This window comes from Mandrillus leucophaeus, unplaced genomic scaffold, assembly GCF_000951045.1.
Source record: "Mandrillus leucophaeus isolate KB7577 unplaced genomic scaffold, Mleu.le_1.0 Scaffold282, whole genome shotgun sequence".
Taxonomy (NCBI): Eukaryota; Metazoa; Chordata; class Mammalia; order Primates; family Cercopithecidae; genus Mandrillus; species Mandrillus leucophaeus.
The window spans coordinates 2,054,952-2,077,186 of record NW_012102943.1 but is presented as its reverse complement, the minus strand read 5'-3'; the positions used below and the strand labels follow the sequence as shown (position 1 = coordinate 2,077,186).

General features: G+C 42.0%; 2 protein-coding genes across 3 annotated transcripts in view; one reads left to right on the top strand and one right to left on the bottom strand.

Moving 5' to 3' along the window:
- The window catches only part of CSF1R (colony stimulating factor 1 receptor), a 62,579-nt gene that overhangs the window by 33,206 nt on the left and 7,138 nt on the right, over positions 1 to 22,235 (bottom strand). The window contains exon 2 of one of the 2 annotated variants that reach the window (XM_011985370.1): positions 1,185 to 1,414. In XM_011985370.1, coding sequence (XP_011840760.1) covers positions 1,185 to 1,233 — 49 coding nt within the window. In that variant the 5' untranslated portion in view covers positions 1,234 to 1,414. Of the gene's footprint in view, positions 1 to 1,184; positions 1,587 to 22,235 lie in introns of those variants that run through there. The other variant, XM_011985369.1, reaches the window with a different exon arrangement.
- On the top strand, positions 8,420 to 8,897 carry LOC105543464 (cytochrome c oxidase subunit 5B, mitochondrial). Its single transcript, XM_011985410.1, has one exon. It carries the CDS (start codon positions 8,420 to 8,422, stop codon positions 8,828 to 8,830), a length of 411 nt encoding a protein of 136 aa, XP_011840800.1. The 3' UTR covers positions 8,831 to 8,897.

Below are 22,235 nucleotides of genomic sequence, written 5' to 3'. Positions count from 1 at the left end.
AGCACTTTGGGAGGCCGAGACGGGCGGATCACGAGGTCAGGAGATCAAGACCATCCTGGCTAACACGGTGAAACCCCGTCTCTACTAAAAATACAAGAAAATTAGCCGGGCGAGGTGGCGGGCGCCTGTAGTCCCAGTTACTCGGGAGGCTGAGGCAGGAGAATGGCGTGAACCCGGGGGGGCGGAGCTTGCAGTGAGCCGAGATCGCACCACTGCACTCCGGCCTGGGGCACAGAGCAAGACTCCGTCTCAAAAACAAAAACAAAACAAAACAAAACAAAAAGAATAGAAATGTGTTTGTTGGGCCAACAAGCCGAGCACAGCAGCCCCTCACCTCTTGTCATGTTCCCTCCCAGATGGAAATTCTGCAGAACTGCTGCTGCCTGGGGACCTCCTGAGACTTGGCAGCCTGTGTCTGGGAGGGCTCTGGCCCAGGAGACCCTCGCTGGCCTCTTCCCAATCCCTCCTCTAGCCCTATACCCCTTTCACCCCAAATTCCCCTCTCCTGAGCCCTGGGCCAGAGAGGCCAACCTCATCTCTCCCTCTGACCCCTTACACAAGCCACCCAAGGAAGAACCACCACCCCTATCAGGCCCTTCCAGGCCAGGTGTTGCATAGAATCATCAAATCACAGGCTGGCAGAGCTGCCAGAGCCATCAGGGGCTCTCCAGGTCCTCCCAACTCATTGTAGGTCTGGACCAGCAGTGCCGGCATCTCACCTCTCCCAGGAGTATGTTGGATATGCAGAATCTCAGGTTGCACCTGAGACCGACCGAGTCTGAATCTGCGTTGTAACAAGATCCTCAGGTAACTTGTATGCACAGGAAAGTATGAAAAGCACTGCTCTGGTCTAGTCTATCACTGTCCCCCTGCCCCCAACACCTGCAATTGAATAGAAGTGGACACTGAAGCCTCAAGAGTATCAGAGGCTTGTTCAGGACACACAGTGAGAGGATGGCGGAGCTGGGACGTATCCACAGCACCAGGTGGACCAGCTCCACCACACCCACCTCTTTTCACGCCACTACCTCTCCAAAGCAGATACCCACAAATCTGCAGTCCAGTGCTGGGGAGACTAAAACACAGCCTGGGGACACCCAGTGAGGGGCAAGGGCTACATTCTTTCACAGGCGTCTTCTCTGTCACACCCCATCAAAGTCCCCCACCCCCCATTCTGCTCTTACCATGCCAAGCTGTGACCACCAGCAGGAGCAGCAGAACTCCCGGGCCCATGGCCTCAGTGGGGAAGCGGCAGGCAGGTGCAGGGCTGTAAGGCGCCCAGGGCACAGAGCTTCCAGGTCCTAGCTCCGCAGGGATCGGGACACCGGACACACGGTTCCTCTCCTCTGCACTGGCTGTTTGTCTTGTTTTCCTCTTCCTCCTCCTTGGGCTGATCCTCCTCTTCCCCTTTTAGCTGGGCAAGGCAACCACAGAGTTTGGAAATCTTGGGTCTTTAAGAAGAAAACAAAGCCTTGACCCCAAGAGGGAGGGGTCGCAGTCAGGCAGGGCCAGCCTGAGCCCAGGGGGACCTAAGTTGGGACCCTTCTAAAGCCATCTGCAAGGGGTCCTGGGAGAAGAGACATATCCAAGAGCAGCCAGACAGTTAGTAGCACAAATGAGGGTCTTCAGAGTGATCGGGCGGCTCTGGCAGAGCCCAAAGAGAAGTCAGGTTGTGTGATATTCTGACATATACATTTTTTCTTTACCCCCATTTCCTGGCTTACAACTCCTAAAATCCTTGGAATCTCCAAAGTAATACATATCTTTGAAAAATTTATTATTATTTTAGAGACAGAGTTTCACTCTGTTGCCCAGGCTGGAGCTCTGTGGCTCCATCATAGCTCACTGCAGGCTCAAACTCCTGGGCTCAAGCCTTCAAGCTGTGAGATCTGACGATACCTCTAGGTAAATACAGTGATTGAATTGAATTGGAGGGCACTAAATTCGTGTCTGCTGCCGAATCTGAACAATTGGTTGATTGCTTGGTCTATGGGGAAACATGCCCATCCCCTACATCTGGTGTCAGAAGTGTTTTGTGTTGTGAGACAATAGGAGAAATAGAGTTTGTTTTCCTCCTATATACAGGTTGGTCTGGGAGAGCCTGATAATACTGGCAATAAACTTCCTTTTACGGGACACTTACTAGCCAAACCCTTTACATTCACTGTCTCCTTTAGTACTGCAAAACTTTATGTAGGTAAGTACTATTGTCATTCTCATTTCACAGATGGGAAAACTAAAGCTCAGAGAGATCAAACGCCTTAAGCTTGACCACAGTCAAACAGCTACCAAATGGTGGAGACAGGATTTGGATCCCAGCAGTCTGCTTATAAAACTATCTTTCATGGTTTACTTACATTGTTTATTTATTATTTTTTTAACAAAGAATCTAATGTTTCTGCATAATTCTTAAAATATATAGCACTCCTTTCCTCCCCCTTTTCCCGGAGGCAATTGCTTTTACTTCTTTTAGTTGATTCACTTAGTATTTCACTTCTTATCTCTAAAGTACATGGTCATTTCTTCTTTTTTTTTTTTTTTTTTTTTTTGAGACAGGGTTTGGTTCTGTCACCCAGGCTGGAGTGCAGTGGTGTGATCTCGGCTCACTGCAACCTCCACCTCCCAGGCTCAAGCCATGCTCCTACCTCAGTCTCCTGAGTAGCTGGGACTATAGGGGCATGTGCCACCATGCCTGGCAAATTTCTATATTTTTGGTAGAGATGGGGTTTCACCATGTTGTCCAGGCTGATCTCAAACCCCTGAGCTCAAGTGATTCACGTACCTTGGCCTCCCAAAGTACTGAGATTATAGGCATGAACCACTGTACCCAGCCTAAAGTTACTTCTTGAAATTGAAAAATCTTGATATAACATTGATCCAGGAAAATGATCATTCCCACGTACTCGGGTGTTTGTGTGGTGTGTATGCGTGTGTTTGTATGTATATTTATGGTGTATATATGCACTTTCTTTTTCAGAAGAGTGTTTTGAACCTTTAGCAATCATGAATATCAAAGCTGACTCAAGAAGAAAAAGAAAATCCAAATAAACCTGTAACAAGAAAAGAGATTTAATCAGTAACCAAAAACCTCCCAACAAAGCAAAGCCCAGGACCAGATGGCTTTACTGGTGAATTCTCCCAAACATTTAAAGAAGAATTAATACCAATCCTTTTCAACTCATTCTACGAAGCCAGCATTTTCCTGATACAAAGCTAGACCAAAACATTGCCAGAAAAGATAACTACAGACCAATATAAATGCATGAATATAGATGCAAAAATTTTTTTTAAAGTACTAGCAAATCAAATTTTTTTTTTTTTCTTGAGACAGGGTCTGACTGTTGCCCAGGCTGGAGTGCAGTGGAGCAATCTCGGCTCAATGCAACCTCTGCCTCCCACGTTCAAGTTATTCTCATGTCTCAGCCTCTGAAGTAGCTTGGATTACAGGCATGCACCACCACCATGCCCAGATAATTTTTGAATTTTTAGTAGAGACGGGGTTTCATCATGCTGGCCAGGCTGGTCTCCAACTCCTGAACTCAAGCAGTCTGCCCACCTTGGTCTCCCAAAGTTTTGGGAATACAGGCATAAGCCACTGCATCCAGCCACTAGCAAACCAAATCTAACAGCATATTAAAATGATTATACACCATGATGAAGTGGGATTTGTCCAAGAAATACAATGGTGGTTTAACACATGAAAATCAGTGTAATACGTCACATTAATAGAATGAAAAAATCCTCCTATGATCATGTCACTTGATGTAACTGTAAAACCCAACATGCTTTCATTAAAAACAAAACAAAACCAAACCCACCCAACAAACTAGCAATAAAAGGGAACAGCCTCAACATGATTAAGGGCACATGTGAAAAAGCACAACAAGCTCAATGGTGAAAGATTGAGAGCTGGTCCCTTTAGATCAGGAACAAGACAAAGATGCCTGCTCTCACCACTTCTGTTCAACATAGTACTGGAAGTCCTAGCCAGAGCAATCAGGAAGAAAAGAAACAGAAGCCATCCAAATTAAAAAAGAAGAAGTAAAACTATCTCTGTTCACAGATGACATGATCCTATATATAGAGAAATCCTAAAAGATCTACAAAAAAACAACTATTAGAGCTAATATACAAATTCAGCAAAGCTGCAGGATACAAGATCAACATACATAGCTCTATGGTACTGGCAATACTCCAATAAGGAAATTAAGAAAACAACTTAATTTACAGTAATATCTAAAATAATAAAATATTTTGGAATAAACTTAACTAAGGAGTTGCATGACTTTTACAATGAAAACTAGAAAACACTGTTGAAAGAAATTTAGAAGACCTTAATAAATGAAAAAACCACCTTGTTTTCCTAAGTTGGAGGATTTAATAAGATGATGGTACTCTCAAAGTGATTTATAGGTTCAATATATTCCCTGTCAAAATACCAACAGCCTTTTTCTGCAGAAATGGAAAAGCTGATTCTCAAATTCATATGGAACTTCAAGGGACACTGAATATGCAAAACAATCTTGAGAAAGGAGAACATGGAGGAGTCACACTTCTCAATTTCAAAGCTTACTATAAAGCTACAGAAATCAAAATAGTGTGGTATCAGCATAAGAATAGCTATATGGATCAATAGAATAAAATTGAGACTCAGGAAGTAAACTCTCACATTCATGGACAACTGATATTCAACAAGGGTGACAAGACCATCCAATGGAGAATGACCAGTTTTTTCAACATAGGTGCTAAAAGAACTAGAGTCACATGCAGAAGAATGAAGTTGAATCCTTATTTTACATCACATATAAAAGTTAACTCAAAATGAATTAAAGACCTAAATATAAAAGCTAAAATTATTAAACCCATAAAAGAAACCATAGAGGTAATATTCATGACCTTGGAATTGGAAATGATTTCTCAGATATGTTTCTAAAAACACAAGCAACCAAAGAAAAATAAATTGGACATAATCAAAATTAAACATTTTTGTGCATCAAAGGATACTGTCAAGAGAAAAAGATAACACACAGAATGAATGTTTATATCCAGAATAAATAAATATATCCAGAATATATATAGAATGAAAGTTGTAGTGTTTCCTCAGCAAAAATCACTCTTGGTGCATAGTTCTATGAGTTTTGACAAATATATGTAACAATGTAACCACCACTGTAGTCAAGATACAGAACAGCTCCATCACTAGAAAATGTTTCTCATGTTGCTTTGTAGTAAAGCCCTTCCCCAACCCCTCACACCAAATGACCGCTGATCTGTTCTCTATCCCTACAGTTTTGCCTTTTCCATAATGTCTTTGTGCTTTAGAGGATAATGCCATTTTTATAAATGGAATCATACAGTGTGTAACTAAAGAATGTATGTAGAATCGTGCAATATGTAGCTAAAGCCACTCTATTGTCCCTCATAATTAATAAATATTTATGGGAAAATAAATTTTAAAAAAGAATGAAAGCTGTAGTGTTTCCTACAATTCAACAAAAAGACAAACAATTAAATTTAAAAATAGGTAAATTCAAATATTGCATGTCCTCACTTATAAGTGGGAGCTAAACAAAGGGTCCTCATGGATATAAAGATGGAGAGAATAGACTTCAAAGGTGGAAGGACAGAAGGAAAGGGGAGAGGACAGAAAGGAAGTGAAAAATTACCTATTGGGTATAATGTTCAGTATTTGGGTATCGGGTACACTGGAAGCCAAATCCCCACCATTATGCAATGAACTCATGTAATAAACATGCACGTATACTTCCGAATCTAAAATAATTTTTTTGAAAAACAGGCAAAAAATTGAATAGATATTTCTCCAGAGCACATGAAAAAATATTCAATATCATTAGTCATTAGGGAAGTGCAAATCAGAACCACCTTGAGATACCACTTCATATCTACTAGGTTCGTGATAAAAAAAAATTGGATAACAAGTATTGGTGAGGATGTGGAGAAATTGGAACCTTTGTACAGTGTTGGTAAAAATGAAAACTGGTGCAGCTGCTATGGTAATCAGTTTGACAATTCCTCAAAAAGTTAAACATATAATTGTCATATAATCCAGAAATATCACTTCTAGGTAAAACCAAAAGAATGGAAAACAGGGACTCAAACAAATGCACACAAATATTCAACACAGCATAATTTACAGTAGCCAAAAGGTGGAAACAGTTGACAGCTAAACAAAATGTGGTATGTCCATACAATTGAATATTATTCAGCTATAAAGGGAATGAAATACTGATACCTGCTACGATGTGGATGAACCTTGAAAACACTGTGTTAAGTCAATGAAGCCAGTCACAAAATGTCATACGACTCCATCTATTTGAAAAATCCAGAACAGGTAAACCCGTAGAGGCAGATGATTGATGAGTAGTTACCAGGGGATGTAGGAAGGGAGAATGGGGAGTGACTGCTTATGAGAAGGAAGTTTTCTTTTGGGGTGATGAAATGTCTTGGAACAAGATAGAGGTGATGGCTGCCCAGCATTGTATTTGTCCTAAATGCCATTGTACACCTTAAAATGGTTAATGTCTAATTTTATGTTATTTGAATTTTATATCAAAAAAAGAGAAGGGATAAAGATTGTCTTAGACCAACAAAAACTACGAGAATTCATTGCCAGCAGACCAACACTACAAAAAAAAAATCCTAAGGGAAGTTCTTTAGGTAAAGGAGTATGATACCAGCTAGCAAGTTGGATATACATTAAAAAATAAAAAGTGCTGGAAATGGAATAAAAGTAAGCATAAAAAATATGGTTGCCTTTTAAATGCTTGAAAAGATAACTATTTAAAATAGGCATTGAAAATTTTTTTCCTGTCAAGGACCAAATAGTAAATATTTTAGGTTTTGTGGCCATACGGTCTTTGGGGCAATTGCTTAATTCTGCCATTGCAGTGCAAAAACAGCCATAGCCAATACATAAACTATTAAGTGTGCTATATTTACAAAAACAGGAGGCAGGCCACGTTTGGTCCACAGGCTATAGTTTGCCAATCTCTGATTTAAAGCAAAAGTAGTAGCAATGTATTGGATATTTATAGCAGATTAAAAGTGAAATATATTGTTGTCATACGTTTCACTTTTACATATGCATTTATAGCAATCTTCACAGGGGATACATTCCAGTAACCTTGGTGTATGCCTGAAACTGCAGATAGTACTAAACCCTGTATATGCTATGTTTTTTCCTATACCTACTGTATTAGACAGTTCTCTTACTGCTAATAAGGACATACCCTAGACTGGGTAATTTCTAAAGGAAAGGAGGTTTAATTGACTCACAGTTCAGCATGGCTGAGGAGGCCTCAGAATCATAGCGGAAGGCAAAGGAGGAGCAGAGTCGCATCTTACTTGGTGGCACGCAAAACAGTAAAGGCAAGGGAACTCCCGTTTATAAAACCATCAGATCTCGTGAGACTTAATTACTACCACGAGAACAGTATGGGGAAAACTGCCCCCATGATTCAATTGTCTCCACCTGGCCCCACCCTTGACATGTGGGGATTATTACAATTTAAGGTGAGAATTGGGTGGGGACACAGCCAAACCATATCACCTACATACCTATGATAAAGTTTATCAATTAGACAAAGTAAGAGATTAACAATAATAACTAATAATACAATAAGACAATTATAACACTTTACTGTGATAAAAGCCATGTGAATGTAGTCTCTCTCTCTCAAAGTACCTTCATATTTTTGAACATGGATTGATCACAAGTAACTGAAATTGCCAATAAGGGAGAACTACTGCACTATGAAAAACGGGAAGAAAGGGTGTGCAGTCTACTCTTGTCAGGTCCTCATGCTATCCTTATTTTTCTTGTTTGTTTTTTGGATGGAGTCTCACTCTGTCACCCAGGCTGGAGTACAGTGGCGTGATCTCGGCTCACTGCAAACTCCACCTTCCAGGTTCAAGTGATTCTCCCGTATCAGCCTCCCGAGTAGCTGGGATTACAGGCACCTGCTACCGCGTCTGGCTAATTTTTGTATTTTTAGTAGAGACAGGGTTTCACCATGTTGGCCAAGCTGGTCTCGAACCCCGAACTTCAGGTCATCTGCCTGCCTCGGCCTTCCGAAGTGCTGGGATTACAGATGTGAGCCACGGCACCGGCCCTCATGCTGTATTTAAAGTAACGTTTTATCATTTAAAGGTAGACTTTGATTAATTTAAGATACAAGTTGTAAACCTAGGACACTCCCTAAAATTTTTTCTCTCTTTTTAATCACTCAAAAATTTTTGAAGAGGTATAAATTATAAGCTAATAGTGGAAATGAAATGGAGACATAATACATACTCAATCCAAAGGAAGACAAAGATGGAAAGAAAGAAGACCAGAAAGAATGAATAGAAAACATCTAACAAGATGGTAGAAGGATTTTGAATGTTCTCACCATAAGAAATGATAAGTGTTGAGGACGCGAGGGCTTCAAGGTTACTTCGCGGAGCTGGAGCGCTGGCCGCGCAGGCCCTGAGGGCTTGCGGCCCCAGTGGCGTGGCCGCGGTGCGCTCCATGGCATCTGGAGGTGGTGTTCCCACCGATGACGAGCAGGCGACTGGGTTGGAGAGGGAGGTCATGCTGGCTGCAAGGAAGGGACTGGACCCATACAATATACTGCCCCCAAAGGGAGCTTCAGGCACCAAGGAAGACCCTAATTTAGTTCCCTCCGTCACCAACAAGAGAATAGTGGGCTGCATCTGTGAAGAGGACAATACCAGCGTCGTCTGGTTTTGGCTGCATGAAGGCGAGGCCCAGCGATGCCCCCGCTGTGGAGCCCATTACAAGCTGGTGCCCCACCGGCTGGCACACTGAGCGCCTGTACTAAGTTACTCAAAATGTGCTGTAAAGTTTCTTCTTTCCAGTAAAGACTAGCTGTTGCATTGGCAAAAAAAAAAAAAAAAAAAGAAATGATAAGTGTTTAAGGCAATAGACATGCTAATTACCCTGATGTGATCATTACACAATATATATATGTATCAAAACATCATACTGTACTCCATAAACATGTACAATTATTGAGGCTGGGCGCAGTGGCTCATGCCTGCAATCCCAGCACTTTGGGAGGCCGAGGTGGGCAGATCCCCTGAGGTCAGGAGTTCGAGACTAGTCTGACCAAAATGGCAAAACCCTGTCTCCACTAAAAATACAAAATTAGCTGGGTGTGGTGGCAGGTGCCTGTAATCCCAGCTATTTGGGAGGCTGAGGCAGGAGAATTGCTTAAACCTGGGAGGCAGAGGTTGCAGTGAGCCAAGATCAAGCCATTGCACTCCAGCCTGGGCAACAAGAGTGAAACTCCGTCTCAAAAAAAAAAAAAAAAAAAAAAAAAGTACAATTATTATGTGTCAATCAAAAATAAAACTTGAAGAAACCTGGAGTAGCTGTGTAGCTGTATTAATGTCAGACAAAATAGACTTCAGAACAAGAAATATTTCTGGGCATAATGAGGGACATTACATAGTGAAGACAGAATCAATTTTACAAGAAGACATAACAATCCTGGGTGTATATACACCTTAGAACAGAGCTTCAAACTACATGAAACAAAACGGATAGACCCAAAAGGACAGATATAAAAGTCTCTTGTAACACTCCTCTCCCAGCTGTAGGTGGTACAAGTAGGGAGAAAATCAGTAAAGATATAGAAAACCTGAATAAAATCATAAACCATTGACCTAATTGATTTTTATCCACCTAACAACAGCAGAATACACATTCATCTCAAGGGCATATAGAACATTCACCAAGACAGACCATATTCTATCACTTAAAACACATCTTTAAAAGTTTAAATAATTAAGTTATGCAAAGTATTTCTTGCATCACAACAGAATCAAACTTGAAATTATTAACAAAAAGGTATCTAGGAAATTGAAAATATTTGGAAATTGAACAACACACTTATAAACAACCCATGAGTCAAAGAAGAAATCACATGAGAAATTAGAAAATATTTTGAATTGAATAAGAAAACAATGGTCTAAAGCTGCCACCTTAAGAAACTAGAAAAAGAAGAACAAATTAAATCCAAATTGACCATAGGAAGGAAATAAAGACACGAGCAGAAATCAAAATCCACAAAAAAAGAGTTAGGGAAAATTAACAAAACCAAAAGCTTTTTCACTGGAAAAAAATTAACAACATTTACCAAGAGAAAAAAAAAAGCAAGAAAAACACAAATTGCAAATATCAAGAATGGAAAGTGGACATCAATAGCAACCCTACCAACACTAAAAGAATAATAAGGGAATACTATGAACTACTCTATGCCAACAAATTCACTAAGTTGCATAAAATGGACAAATTATTTAAACGTACAAACTGCTAAAACTCTCTTAAGAATAATAGATAACATGAACAGTTCTGTATCTATTTTTAAAAACTAAACTTGCAGTTAAAAACCTTCTAACCAAAATCAAACAAAAAAACTCTTCAGGTTCAAGCGGTTTTACTGGCAAATTCTTCCAAATAATTAAGAAATAAATAATACTGACCTGGCCCAGTGGCTCACGCCTGTAATCCCAGCACTCTGGGAGGCCGAGGCGGGCAGATCACATGAGGTCAGAAGTTTGAGATCAGCCTGGCCAACATGGTGAAACCCTGTCTCTACTAAAAATACAAAAATTAGCCAGGCCTGGTGGCAGGTGCCTGTAATCCCAGCTACTTTGGGAGGCTGAAGTTGGAGAGTTGCTTGAACCCAGGAGGCAGAGGTTGCAGTGAGCTGAGATCGTGCCATTGCACTCCAGCCTGGGCAACAAGAGCAAGACTCCATAAAAAAAAAAAAGAAAGAAAGAAAGAGAGAGAGAGAGAGAGAGAAAGAAAGCCAATTCTACAAAAACGCTTTAAGAGTATAGCATAGGAGAGATCACTTTTTAATTCCTTGTATGATACCAGCAGTATCCCAATATCATGACCACACACAGACATTGCAAGAAAATAAAATTATAGACCAATATCCCTTATGAAAATAGATGCAAAAATTTTGAAGAAAATCTTAGCAAATCAAATCCAAGTATATATAAAAAGGATAATGCATCAGGTCCAAGTGGTATTTATTACAGGAATTAAAGGTTGAAATGTTCAACATTCAAAAATCAAGCAATATAATTTACCATATCAAGATTTTAAAAATCACTAGGCTTCTTAATAGCTGCAGAAAAATGCTTTGACAAAATTCAATGTTCATTTCTAAAGGGAATTTCCTCAATATGGTAAAGGGCATCTGTAAAAACCCTACCACAAATATTAAACTTAGCGGTGAAAGATTGCATATTTTCCCTCTAAGATGAGAAACAAGGCAAGGATGTCTGTTCAGCATTATACTGAACGATTCAACAGTGTACTGGAGATCCTAGACACTGTAGTAAGGCAAGAAAAAGAAATAGACCAGGTGTAGTGACTCACAATGTAAGCTCAGCACTTTGGGAGGCCAAGGTAGGAGGATCACCTGAGCCCAGGAGTTTGAGACCAGCCTGGGCAACATAGGCAGACCCTGTCTCTACAAAAAAATTTTAAAATAACCTAGCGTGGTGGTGCACACCTATAGTCCTAGCTACTTGGAAGGCTGATCACTTGAGCTCAGGAGGTCCAGCCTGCAGTGAGCAGGGACTATGCAATTGCACTCTAGCTTGGGTAACAAAGTGACACTCTGTCTCAAAAAAAGAAAGGGAGGGAAGAAAGGAAAGAAGGAAGGAAGGAAGGAAGGAAGGAAAGGAAGGAAGGAAGAAAGGAAGGAAGGGAAAGAGAAGGAAAGAAGGAAAAAAAGAGAAAGAAAGAAAAAGAAAGAAAGGAAGGAAGGAAAGAAAGAAAGAGAAAGAAAGAAAGAAAAAGAAAGAAAGAAAGAAAAAAGAAAGAAAGAAAGAAAAGAAAGAAAGAAAGAAAAGAAAGAAAGAAAGAAAGAAAGAAAGGAAGAAAGAAAGAAAGAAAAGAGAAGAAAATAAAGAGTTCAAAACAAGAAACACAACATAACGGTCTCTATTTGGAGATAAAATGATTGTCTTCATAGAAAATGCACAAAAATTACTAGAACTGTAAGTAAACTTAGCAAGATCACAGAATACAAGGTCAATATCAAAAATCAAATTAAAAGTGAAATTTAGTTTTTACAAATACTATTTACAATAGCACTGAAAAAAACACAAAATACTTAGGTATAAATCTTACTAAATACGTGCAAGATCTGCATACTGTGTACAAAATACTGAGGAAAGAAAATGAATGAGACCTAAATAAATGGTGAGATATACCATGTTTATGGGTTTGAAGATTCAATATTTTTAAGCATGCTGGTTCTTCTCCAGGTTAATCTACACATTCAACAAAGTGCCAATCAAAATCTCTGCAGGAATTTTTGTATAAATTGACAAGCTGATTCTAAGATTTATATGGAAGCATAAAGGAATTAGATTAGCCAAAATAGTTTAGGAAAAAAACAAAGTTGAAGCCCTTGTACTACCTAGTTGACAGACTATAAAGCTATAATATAGTACTGGTGAAAGGATAGACATGTACATCAATGAAACAGAATAGAGTCTAGAAATAGAACTGCACATATGTGGCCAATTGATTTTTGACAAAGTTGCAAAAGTAATTAAACGAATAAAGAATAGGCGTTCCAAAATGTGGTACTGGAACAACTGGCTATCCACATGCAACGAGAAAAAACAAAAAATCAAACAAACATAGAAACCTTTGATCTATAACTTAAGCCTTATACAAAATTATCTCAAAATGGATCAAAGACCTAAATGCAAAACCATACAACTATTACAAGAAATAGAGAAAATCTTCGTGACCTTGAGGGTTATGGAAAGATTTCTTAAACACAACGCTTAAAAAGATCCATATAATCCATAAAAGAAAAAAAAAATTAGGCTGTCTGAGTGCAGGGGTGTTTACAACAAATTGATCACAACCAGTTACAGGTTTCTTTGTTCCTTCTCCACGCCCACTGTTTCACTTGGCTTACCTTAAAAAGTAAATCTATAAATTGGACTTCATCAACATTCAAAACTTCTACTCTTTTAAAGAGATGGTTAAAAGACAAACTACAGATCAAGAGAGAATATTTGATATCGCATATCTTATAAAGGACTTTTATCAAGAGTACATAAAGAATTTTCAATACTCAATATGAAAATAAATGATTCAGTAAAAACGAGGAAAACATTGAACAATAATATATATAACTGATAAGATAATTTGCCATATAAGAGATGCTCAACATCAATATTTGTTAGGAAAATACAAACTAAAAACCACAATGAAATACCACTACATACTTAATTAAATGGCTAAAACCAAAAATCAGAAAACCTGACAGTTTCAAGTCCTGGTAAGGATGAGAATACAAACAACTTTTTGTGTGTGTGTGACAGTCTCTCTCTTGTCGCCCAGGCTGTAGTGCAGTGGGATGATCTCAGCTCACTGCAACCTCCACCTGCCAGGTTCAAGCAATTCTCCTGCCTCAGCCTCCCAAGTAGCTGGGACTGAGGCGCCTGCCACCACACCCTGCTAAATTTTGTTTGTATTTTAGGAGAGATGGGGTTTTGCCATGTTGGCCAAGCTGGTCTCAAACTCCTGACCTCAGATGATCCACCCGCCTCGGCCTCCCAAAGTGCTAGGATTACAGGCATGAGCCACCGTGCCTGGCCACTTACAACTATTAATAGAACTCTCATATACGTATTGCTAGTTGGGATGCAAAAGAGCAGCCACTTTGGAAATCAGTCTGGCAGTATCTTATAGAGTTAAAAAGGAAATCCTTACCATAATTCAGTAAAATGGAAATTGATGTTCCCAAAAAACCCACTAAGCAAATGTTTCTAGTGGATTTATTTGTAATCAGCTCAAACTGAAATCAACTCAAATGTCCCTTAGCTGTTACATGGATAAACTATGGTATATCCATACAATAGAACGCTAGTCAGCAATTAAATGGAACAAACTTCTGATGTACATGACGATGTGGATGATTCTCAAATTCTTTATGCTAAGTGAAAGAAGCCAGATGCAAAACTTCATACTCTATGATCTTACTCACATGACACTCTTGCAAACAGACAGAAAATAGATCATTGGCTGCCCCGAACTGGAGGTGGAGGGAGGACTTCAAAGGACCGGGGAGGGGTGGGGAATTTTTTTAGTGATGGAAATATAGCTTCATTGTGACAATGATAAACACGACTATATACATTTGTCACAAGTAGCAGAATTGTAGACTAAAAAGGGTGAATTTTATTGTGTGTAAATTAAATTTTCATAAAACAAATGGGAAAAAAATGTAAAGGGCCAAGAATAACCAAGACAGTCTTGAAGAAAATGAAAAGAAAAGGGAAGTCTTTCTTCAGTAGATATCAAGAAATACTATAAAGATAGTTAAGACAGCTTGATGTTGGCTCACAGATAGACAAATAGACTGGTGGTACAAAATAAAGATCCCAGTATCTGGGCACAGTGGCACGCACCAATGCCAGTTATCCAGGAGGCTGAGGCAGGAGGATCCCTTGAGCCCAGGAGTTTGAGTCCAGCCTGGACAACATAGTGAGAGCCCGTCTCTTAAAAAAAAATTTCTAGCTATGGATCATATGGACACTTGACAGATGATAGAACTGGTGGGGATGGGGGAGGAAAAGACAGTTTTAAATGGACCTAAGATCACTGGCTAACCATATTTTTTAAAGTACTATTCATTTCCAGCTATACAACATATACAGAAATTAACTCCCTTACCAAGTGTTGGCTAAGATGTGGAGCAACAGGAAAACTCATACACTGCTGGTAAGGGTATAAATTGATACAACCACTTGGGAAAACAGTTTAGCATTATTTACTTAGGTTGACAAAAATGCATTATCTTACGATCCAACAAATTCTACTCCCCGGCAGGCATACGTGCAATAGAAATGTGTACACAAGTGTATTAAGATACATAGCAGCATTTGTCATTATAGCCTCAAACTGGAAAAAAAAAAAGAAATAACCATCAATAATAGAATAGATTAGTAAAAAGTAGTATATATATAATAGTATAATATAAATCAAATAAACAAGTACAATACAGCTACACACAATTATATGCATGATTGGTTACATGGTGGCAAATGCCTTCTCCCATTCTGTGGTTTGTCTTTCCCCTCTTTGTATCCAAAGGAGATTGCGTGAATGGTCCTAATTCGTCATTCCTTTCAGTACCCGATCTCTTTGCCATGTGACTTGGCAGTTGCTCTCAGAAAAAAAAAAAAAAAAAAAAAGGTGATACCTATTTCTCCACCCCTTGAATCTGGGCTTGGTCGTGCGGGAGCTGCTTTGGCCGATAGAATGAGATGGAAGTGAGGGTGTTCCAGTTTCAAGCCTAGGCCACAAGAGGCATTGCATGCTTCTCCTTGCCTGCGGATGCTGCTAACATCACTATGAGAAAGACACGCCTGAGCTGGCATGGCTAAGGTACCGTAGCCAAAGCTAGATTAAAGCAGAGTCCCCAGCTGCCCCAGATGTATGAGAAAACCCTAGCAATCCAGCCAGATCAGCTGAATACTGTAGATGAGTGAGAAATATGTGTTTATTGGTATATGTCACTGCAGCTTTGTAGGGTTGTTTGCTATGCAACAACAGCTAACTGATAGAGTGAACTAGGGGAGGTGGGATGCCTGGGAGCGTTGGATTTTGCCAGGCAGAGGCAGTGAAGAGAAAGAAAGGCATCTGAAGAGAAATGAACAGCAAAGGCAATCAGCAGGTCTACTAGTCTGCCACCAGCTGTCATGGGACCCAGGCAGAGAGTGGTGGTGCTGGCAATCCCCTCCCACTCCTTGCTTGCTTTCCTTGCCTATATATATATATATATATGAGATACATATATATATATGAGATACATGTATATATATATACACGTATATATGTATGTGTGTGTATATATATACACATACACACACATACGCTAGTGATCACTGTAGGATATTCATCCATAAAGAGATATGCAGTCCCCCTAAATGGAAGGTTCCCCAAACCCTTATTCTCCTAATCACAGCCTCTCTCCCTGCCTCAACTGCTTGTAAGAGTATGTGTATACTCTTCCCAGCATTTGCCTGCACACAGATGTGCTCATCCATCCGTCCACTCATCCATCCCATCCCTACTTCATAGTTTTAAAAATAGTATCATATGCTATTTATTGCATTGGGTTTTTTTTAACCATTCAACACATCTTAGAAATCTTTCCATATTAGTTCATAGAGATTTGCCATATTTTTAAAATTGCCTCACTGTATCCCATGGTAAGGATGTACCATAATTTATCTCGCCATTCCCCTAACAAGTGGACACTCTAGTTCCTTCTAATTTTTCTCCATTGCAAACAATGCTCAGTGGACATCCTTGCACATGAATCGTTGTGCAAATATGCTATCATTGGAGCAGGATCCATTCATAGAAGTGGGATTGTCAGGTCAAAGGGTAGGTATGTTAAAACATGGAGATATTCTTAAATTGTTCCCCCAAGAAGGCCATGTGGATGTGCATTCTCACCAACAGTGTGTGAGAAATGCAGCATCACTGTAAACTTGCTGTCATGGAATATCACTGATCTTTAAAATTGTTCGCAGTCTGATAGGAAAAAATGTTAATTCATTGAGGTTTCATGTGCATTTTCTATATGAGTGATGAAATAAACATTTTTTTCCGTGTGTATTGGCTATTGGTATTTCTTCTACAGATATCCTTTGTCCTTTTTTTGTCTTTATGGATTTATTGGACTATTTATTTTTTATTTTTGAGACCGAATCTCGCTCTATCACCCAGGCTGGAGTGCAGTGGCACAGTCTTGGCTCACTGCAACCTGTGCCTCCCAGGTTCAAGCGATTCTCCTGCCTCAGCTTCCCATGGAGCTGGGATTATAGGCGCCCGCTACCACGGCCAATTAATTTTTGTGTTTTTGGTAGAAGTGGGGTTTTACCATGTTGGCCAGGCTGGTCTCGAACTCCAGACCTCAAGTGATCTGCGTGCCTCAACCTCCCAAACTGCTGGGATTATAGGCGTGAGCCACCACACCCAGTTTATTGAACTATTTATTATCTGTATTATGTCTGCTAACCCTGTTATCAGAAATGCTGAAAATATTTTCCATCAGTTTGCCACTTCTCTTCTAACTTTCTTTTGCTTTTTGTATTCACACAGAAGTTTTTGCTGTGTGTAGTCAAATCTGTTGTGTTTTCATTTCTGACTTCCGGGTTTCATGTCTCGTTTAGGAAGGCTGAGGCATTTACTGTTTACAAGCCACTTTCATTTCCATTTTCTCATACAGGCCTGGGTCACAAGCGATCAGTGAAGTGCATATCTCTATTGTATAGATAAGAAAAAGGAAGGTCAAGGAGGGTTAGTGACTTAGTTCACACAGCTACTTTGGGGAAGGCTCAGAGCCAGAATCTGAATTTTCTGAGTCGAAGGCCTAGGTAGCTGGGTGCCACTCCCCACTACCTGGATTGTCTGGCCAATACCATTCCCTGTGCCCCTTGGAGCATTTCTGACAGGTCACCTGCATCCACCTGTTGTGGGAAGCAGTTAGCCCATGCTTCCCTATCTGGGCCAGATCTGCCTCCCTGTGACAGCTACCTGTTGCTCTGGACCCTCAGGCAGCTCTCTTCCCTGTTCCTTGACAGGCCTCCAGTGATGTAGACAGCCCTTGTGGTCCCGAAGGTACTAGTTCTCCAGGTTGAGCACTCTGGTTTCTTAGTAGTCTTTCCTGGGACACGGTCTCCAGGCACATCTGGCCTCCCTCACTCTCATCAGATCAACAACATGCAAGGTCATCAATGTGACATTAACTTCTTAAAGTCCAACACATTCGGAGGCAAGCCCCTAAGTGTTGTAACGTAAGCACAATCAGATGGCGCTGGGGAACAGAAGATGGAGAGTCTGCGAGGTCTTCCAGATCAGTGGCATTGGAGCTGGGCCTTGAAGGAGGAGCAGCAACCCTTCAGGCAGAAAGGAGATCCCAGGAGAAGGAATAGCATGGGGGCAGAGAGGGTGAAAAATCAGGACTCTCTGGGGCCAACCAGAGTGTGAAGGAATGGAGTGGAGATGGGAGTAGAAAGGGGGTGAGGTTCAAGTGCTGAGAGTCCCTGACCACCCGGCAGGGTGCCCGGGTTTGATCCTATAGGCCACGGGTCCTTAATGGCCTGGAGGCCTCTGGAGGGGTGCACCTCCAAGTGCACTTCAGGGACCCCAGCCTCAGAATCACAGGGGTAACTATTAAAATGAAGATTGCAGGACCATCCCAGACCTGCTGACTTAGGGGTAGGAGGCGGGTACCTGCACAGGTAACAAGCTCTCTAGTGGATGCAAAGTTTGTGTGTGATCTTGCCTAGCTTTCATGCAATTCTCACCAAGTCCCTGACCCAGGCTGGCAGAGACCCCTCTCTGGTGGAACATGTTTAGGTAGAGGAGGGGTATAACCAGCAAGAGAGGTGGAGGCTACAGTGGTCCTGAGGGATGGGCTAGGCCACCTTGGCCGGACCTGTCTCTGTCCCCAGGATCAAAGGATGCTGCTTGTCGTGTCATTTCTATCCATCCAGCTAACTCCTATAGCTCCTTCAGACTCGCCGCCTCCTGGAAGCCTCCCTGTTCCTGCCAGATGGGCAGGTATCCTTATTATGCATCCCAGGCCTTTTGGGTTTAGCCGCATCCCAGCATTTTCCTTGCATGGCAGGCTTCAAAGGTTTATCAGGTGCCCACTACGTGGAAGGCAGCATGGCCAATGCTCTTTGGAATTTTCTCATTGAATCCTCAACTCTAGAGGTAGGTATGGTTATTATCCCTGTTTTACTGAAGAGCAAACCAAGGCTCAGAGAAGTTAAGTCACTTTCCCAAGATCACCAGCTAGTGAGGGCATTTCTGCCTCCTGTGGTACAGGTATACCTGACCATTCTGATCCACTGATTTCAGATGTATGAAGAGTGAATGAGTTAATGAATGAATGCTTTATCCCAAAGTCCTGTGAGCTGGAAGGTATTCTGTCCTCCTGGAAAAACGGCACCTAGTGGCCTAATCCTTTCTCTTTTTTCCATTCATTCTTTTTTTTTTTTTTTTTTTTTAAGGACTTTCATTCTGTCACCCAGGCTGGAGTGTGGTGGAGTGATCTCGGCTCACGGCTCACTGCAACCTCCACCTCCTGGGTTCAAGTGATTCTCCTGCCTCAGCCTCCTGAGTAGCTGGGACTATAGGCACCCACCACCACGCCCAGCTAATTTTTAAATTTCTTTTCTTTCTTTCTTTTTTTTTTTTTTTTGAGACAGAGTCTCGCTGTGTCTCCCAGACTGGAGTGCAGTGGCCCACACTCGGCTAATTTTTTGTATTTTTAGTAGAGACAGGGTTTCACCATGTTAGCCAGGATGGTCTCGATCTCCTGACCTTGTCATCTACCCGTCTTGGCTTCCCAAAGTGCTGGGATTACAGGCATGAGCCACTACACCTGGCAATTTTTAAATATTTTTAACAGAGGCTGGGTGAAGTGACTTACATCTATAATCCCAGCACTTTGAGAGGCTGAGGTGGTTGGATCAGGAAGTCAGGAGATAGAGACCGGCCTGGCTAACACAGTGAAGCCCCATCTCTCCTAAAAATACAAAACATTAGCCAGGCATGGTGGCAGGCAGCTGTAATCTCATCTGCTTGGGAGGCTGAGACAGGAGAATCACTTGAACCCAGGAGGCAGAGGTTGCAGTGAGCCAAGATCGTGCCACTGCACTCCAGCCTGGGTGACAGAGCGAGACTCCATCTTAAAAATATATATATATATATTTTTAATAGAGACAGTGTTACCATGTTGGCCAGGCTGGTCTCAAACACCTGACCTCAAGTTATCTGCCTGTTTTGGCCTCCCGAAGTGCTGGGGTTACAGATGTGAGCCACCACACCTGGCCTCTTTTTTTTTTCTTTTTCCCTTTTTTTATAGGCAAGTCTCATTCTGTTGCCAAGCTAGAGTACAGTGTCAGAATTATAGCTCACTGAAGCCTCAAACTCCTGGGCTCAAGCTATCCTCTTGCCTCAGCCTCCTGAGTAGTTAGGACTACAGGCCCACACCACCCACCTGGCTAATTTTCTATTTCTTTTTGTTGAGACAGGGTCTCTCTGTGTTGCCCCAGCTGGTCTCAAACTCCTCCTGGCGTCAATTGATCCTCCTGCCTTGGCTTCCCAAAGGGCTGGGATTACATGTGTGAGCCACCACACTGGACTCCCTAATATTTTCTGAGTGCTATTTATATGCCAGGCACCACAGCAGGCTCCTTCCATATTTATCTAATTTAATGTTTTTAACACAAGAGGTTGATTCTATTAATTATCGCCATTTTGCCGATGAGGAAACCAAGGCTCAGAGAGGTTAGTTCCCTTGCCCAAGGTCCCAGAGCCAGGAAATGACAGATCTGAGACTGGAAGCAGGCAGCCTGGCTGCAGAGCCTATGCTAATGACCAGCACACTGCACAGGGCAATCCTGACCTCCCCCAGCAGTGGGTGTGCTGACCGTTAGTGGGCATGGAGTGGGGAAGTGCCGTGGGACTCACTAGGGGTAAACCCTGACTGAGGAAGCCTTGGTGATGCTGCTGGCAAGGTGACAAACAAGAATCCCAAATTGACATTACCCCTTCCCGTGGCAGAGGAACTTTGAGAAGAGTTTGCATGACTGCCCAAGGATTAGGAAATTCTGAAGTAAATGTGTGGGCCATGTCACCCTTCACATACTGAAGGCCTAGTCTTCATCTCCCTGCCTGACTCATGGACCCAGGAACCTCCAGACCCCAGGTCAAGGACAGCTTAGCCCCCACCCTCCTGCCTAGTCAACCCCAGCTGCAGCCCATGACCTGGTACCCAGGAGGTTCCCCACCAGAGAGTGGAGTGGGCCCAGGCTAGGAGCCAGGGACTCAGACAGAATAATGGCAGTTTGGCAGCTGGTTCCTCTTTGATCCCAGACCGAAAAGATTTGACCACACCTATTTCTAGACCTGAGAATTGAGCTCTAGTGTCTAAATTGGAGTACTATGTGGTATTTGCTCCCATTACTATTCCAGCTCCACAGAGCAGATCGAGGCCATCCCCTCTAGCAGGGCTTACAGGGGCCTTTGCCATCTGATCTCGGCCTCTTCTCTCTCCATCCACCCTCCGTGCTGTACGGAACACTTGCAGCTCCTGCAGCTCCTGCAGCTCCTGCATACACCCCCACACTCTTTCTTCCTGTTCCACATACTTCCGCTTCCACCTGGTGCCTCCCTTTGCCGGACTGAGTGCCTGTCTTATCGTCTCTTGTGGCTCCCTGAGCTTCCTGGTACTTCTCACTGTCAACACAAGCACAGTTATGAGAGTGGTTATTGGTGTGATGTCATTCTGACCCCCTCGTTCTGCAGCAGGAGTTTCCTGGTAGGGCCAGTCACCCTTCTGGTCTTCTTTATGCCCTCCACACCTGGCCCTGACTGGCAGATGAGTGCTCAGTCAATGCTAGACGCATGAAGAAACGTGTAAACAATCCACTGAATGAATGAATATATGAAGAGCAAGTAGAAGCTCTCCACCCTCCAAAAGCAATTCATTCAGCAAATGCTTCATGTGTCAGGCCTTGTTCTGGGCCCAGGAAGGCCAAGGCTCAGAGCACTTTCCTGCATGCAGGGACCTCACCGCCTGGGTGGGAGGTAAGGCAAGTAGCTAAGTGGTATTATACAGTGCAGCTGATAATACCTGACATCTATGGACATTAACATGATTTATCATCCAATTTGGAACCTTTGAGACTGGAAGGGGTGCTATTAATAATTGCATTAACACAGGGGCATGAAGAAGGACTGTTCTGGGTCATCCTGTCCATTGAGCTCACTCTTCATGCCAGTCTGTGGACTGAGCTGTTTGCACAGATCACCTCACTGATCCTTCCAGCCACCTTAGGGGAAAGCTGTAATTACTCCATGTTACAGATGAAGAAAGACAGGCTCAAAGATGGTAAGTGACCTGCCCAGAGTTACACTAAGTGGCAGAGCTGGGTTTTGAACCCAGGAACCCAGAGCCAGAGCCCACATGTTCAACCGCTGACCTTCATCAATAGCGGGGGCTCTCAGGAAGATCGAGGGTAAAGGGGAACAGCCTAGGCTTTGGAGCCAGATAGACCAGGAATTCATTCCCCACTCCTAACCACAGCCAGGTCCCTGGCCTCTCAAGGCCTTGTTTCTTCATATGTGAAGTGGA

Coding starts and splice junctions, on each gene's coding strand:
- LOC105543464 (XM_011985410.1), top strand. CDS start 8,420: ATGATAAGTGTTGAGGACGCGAGGGCTTCAAGGTTACTTCGCGGAGCT.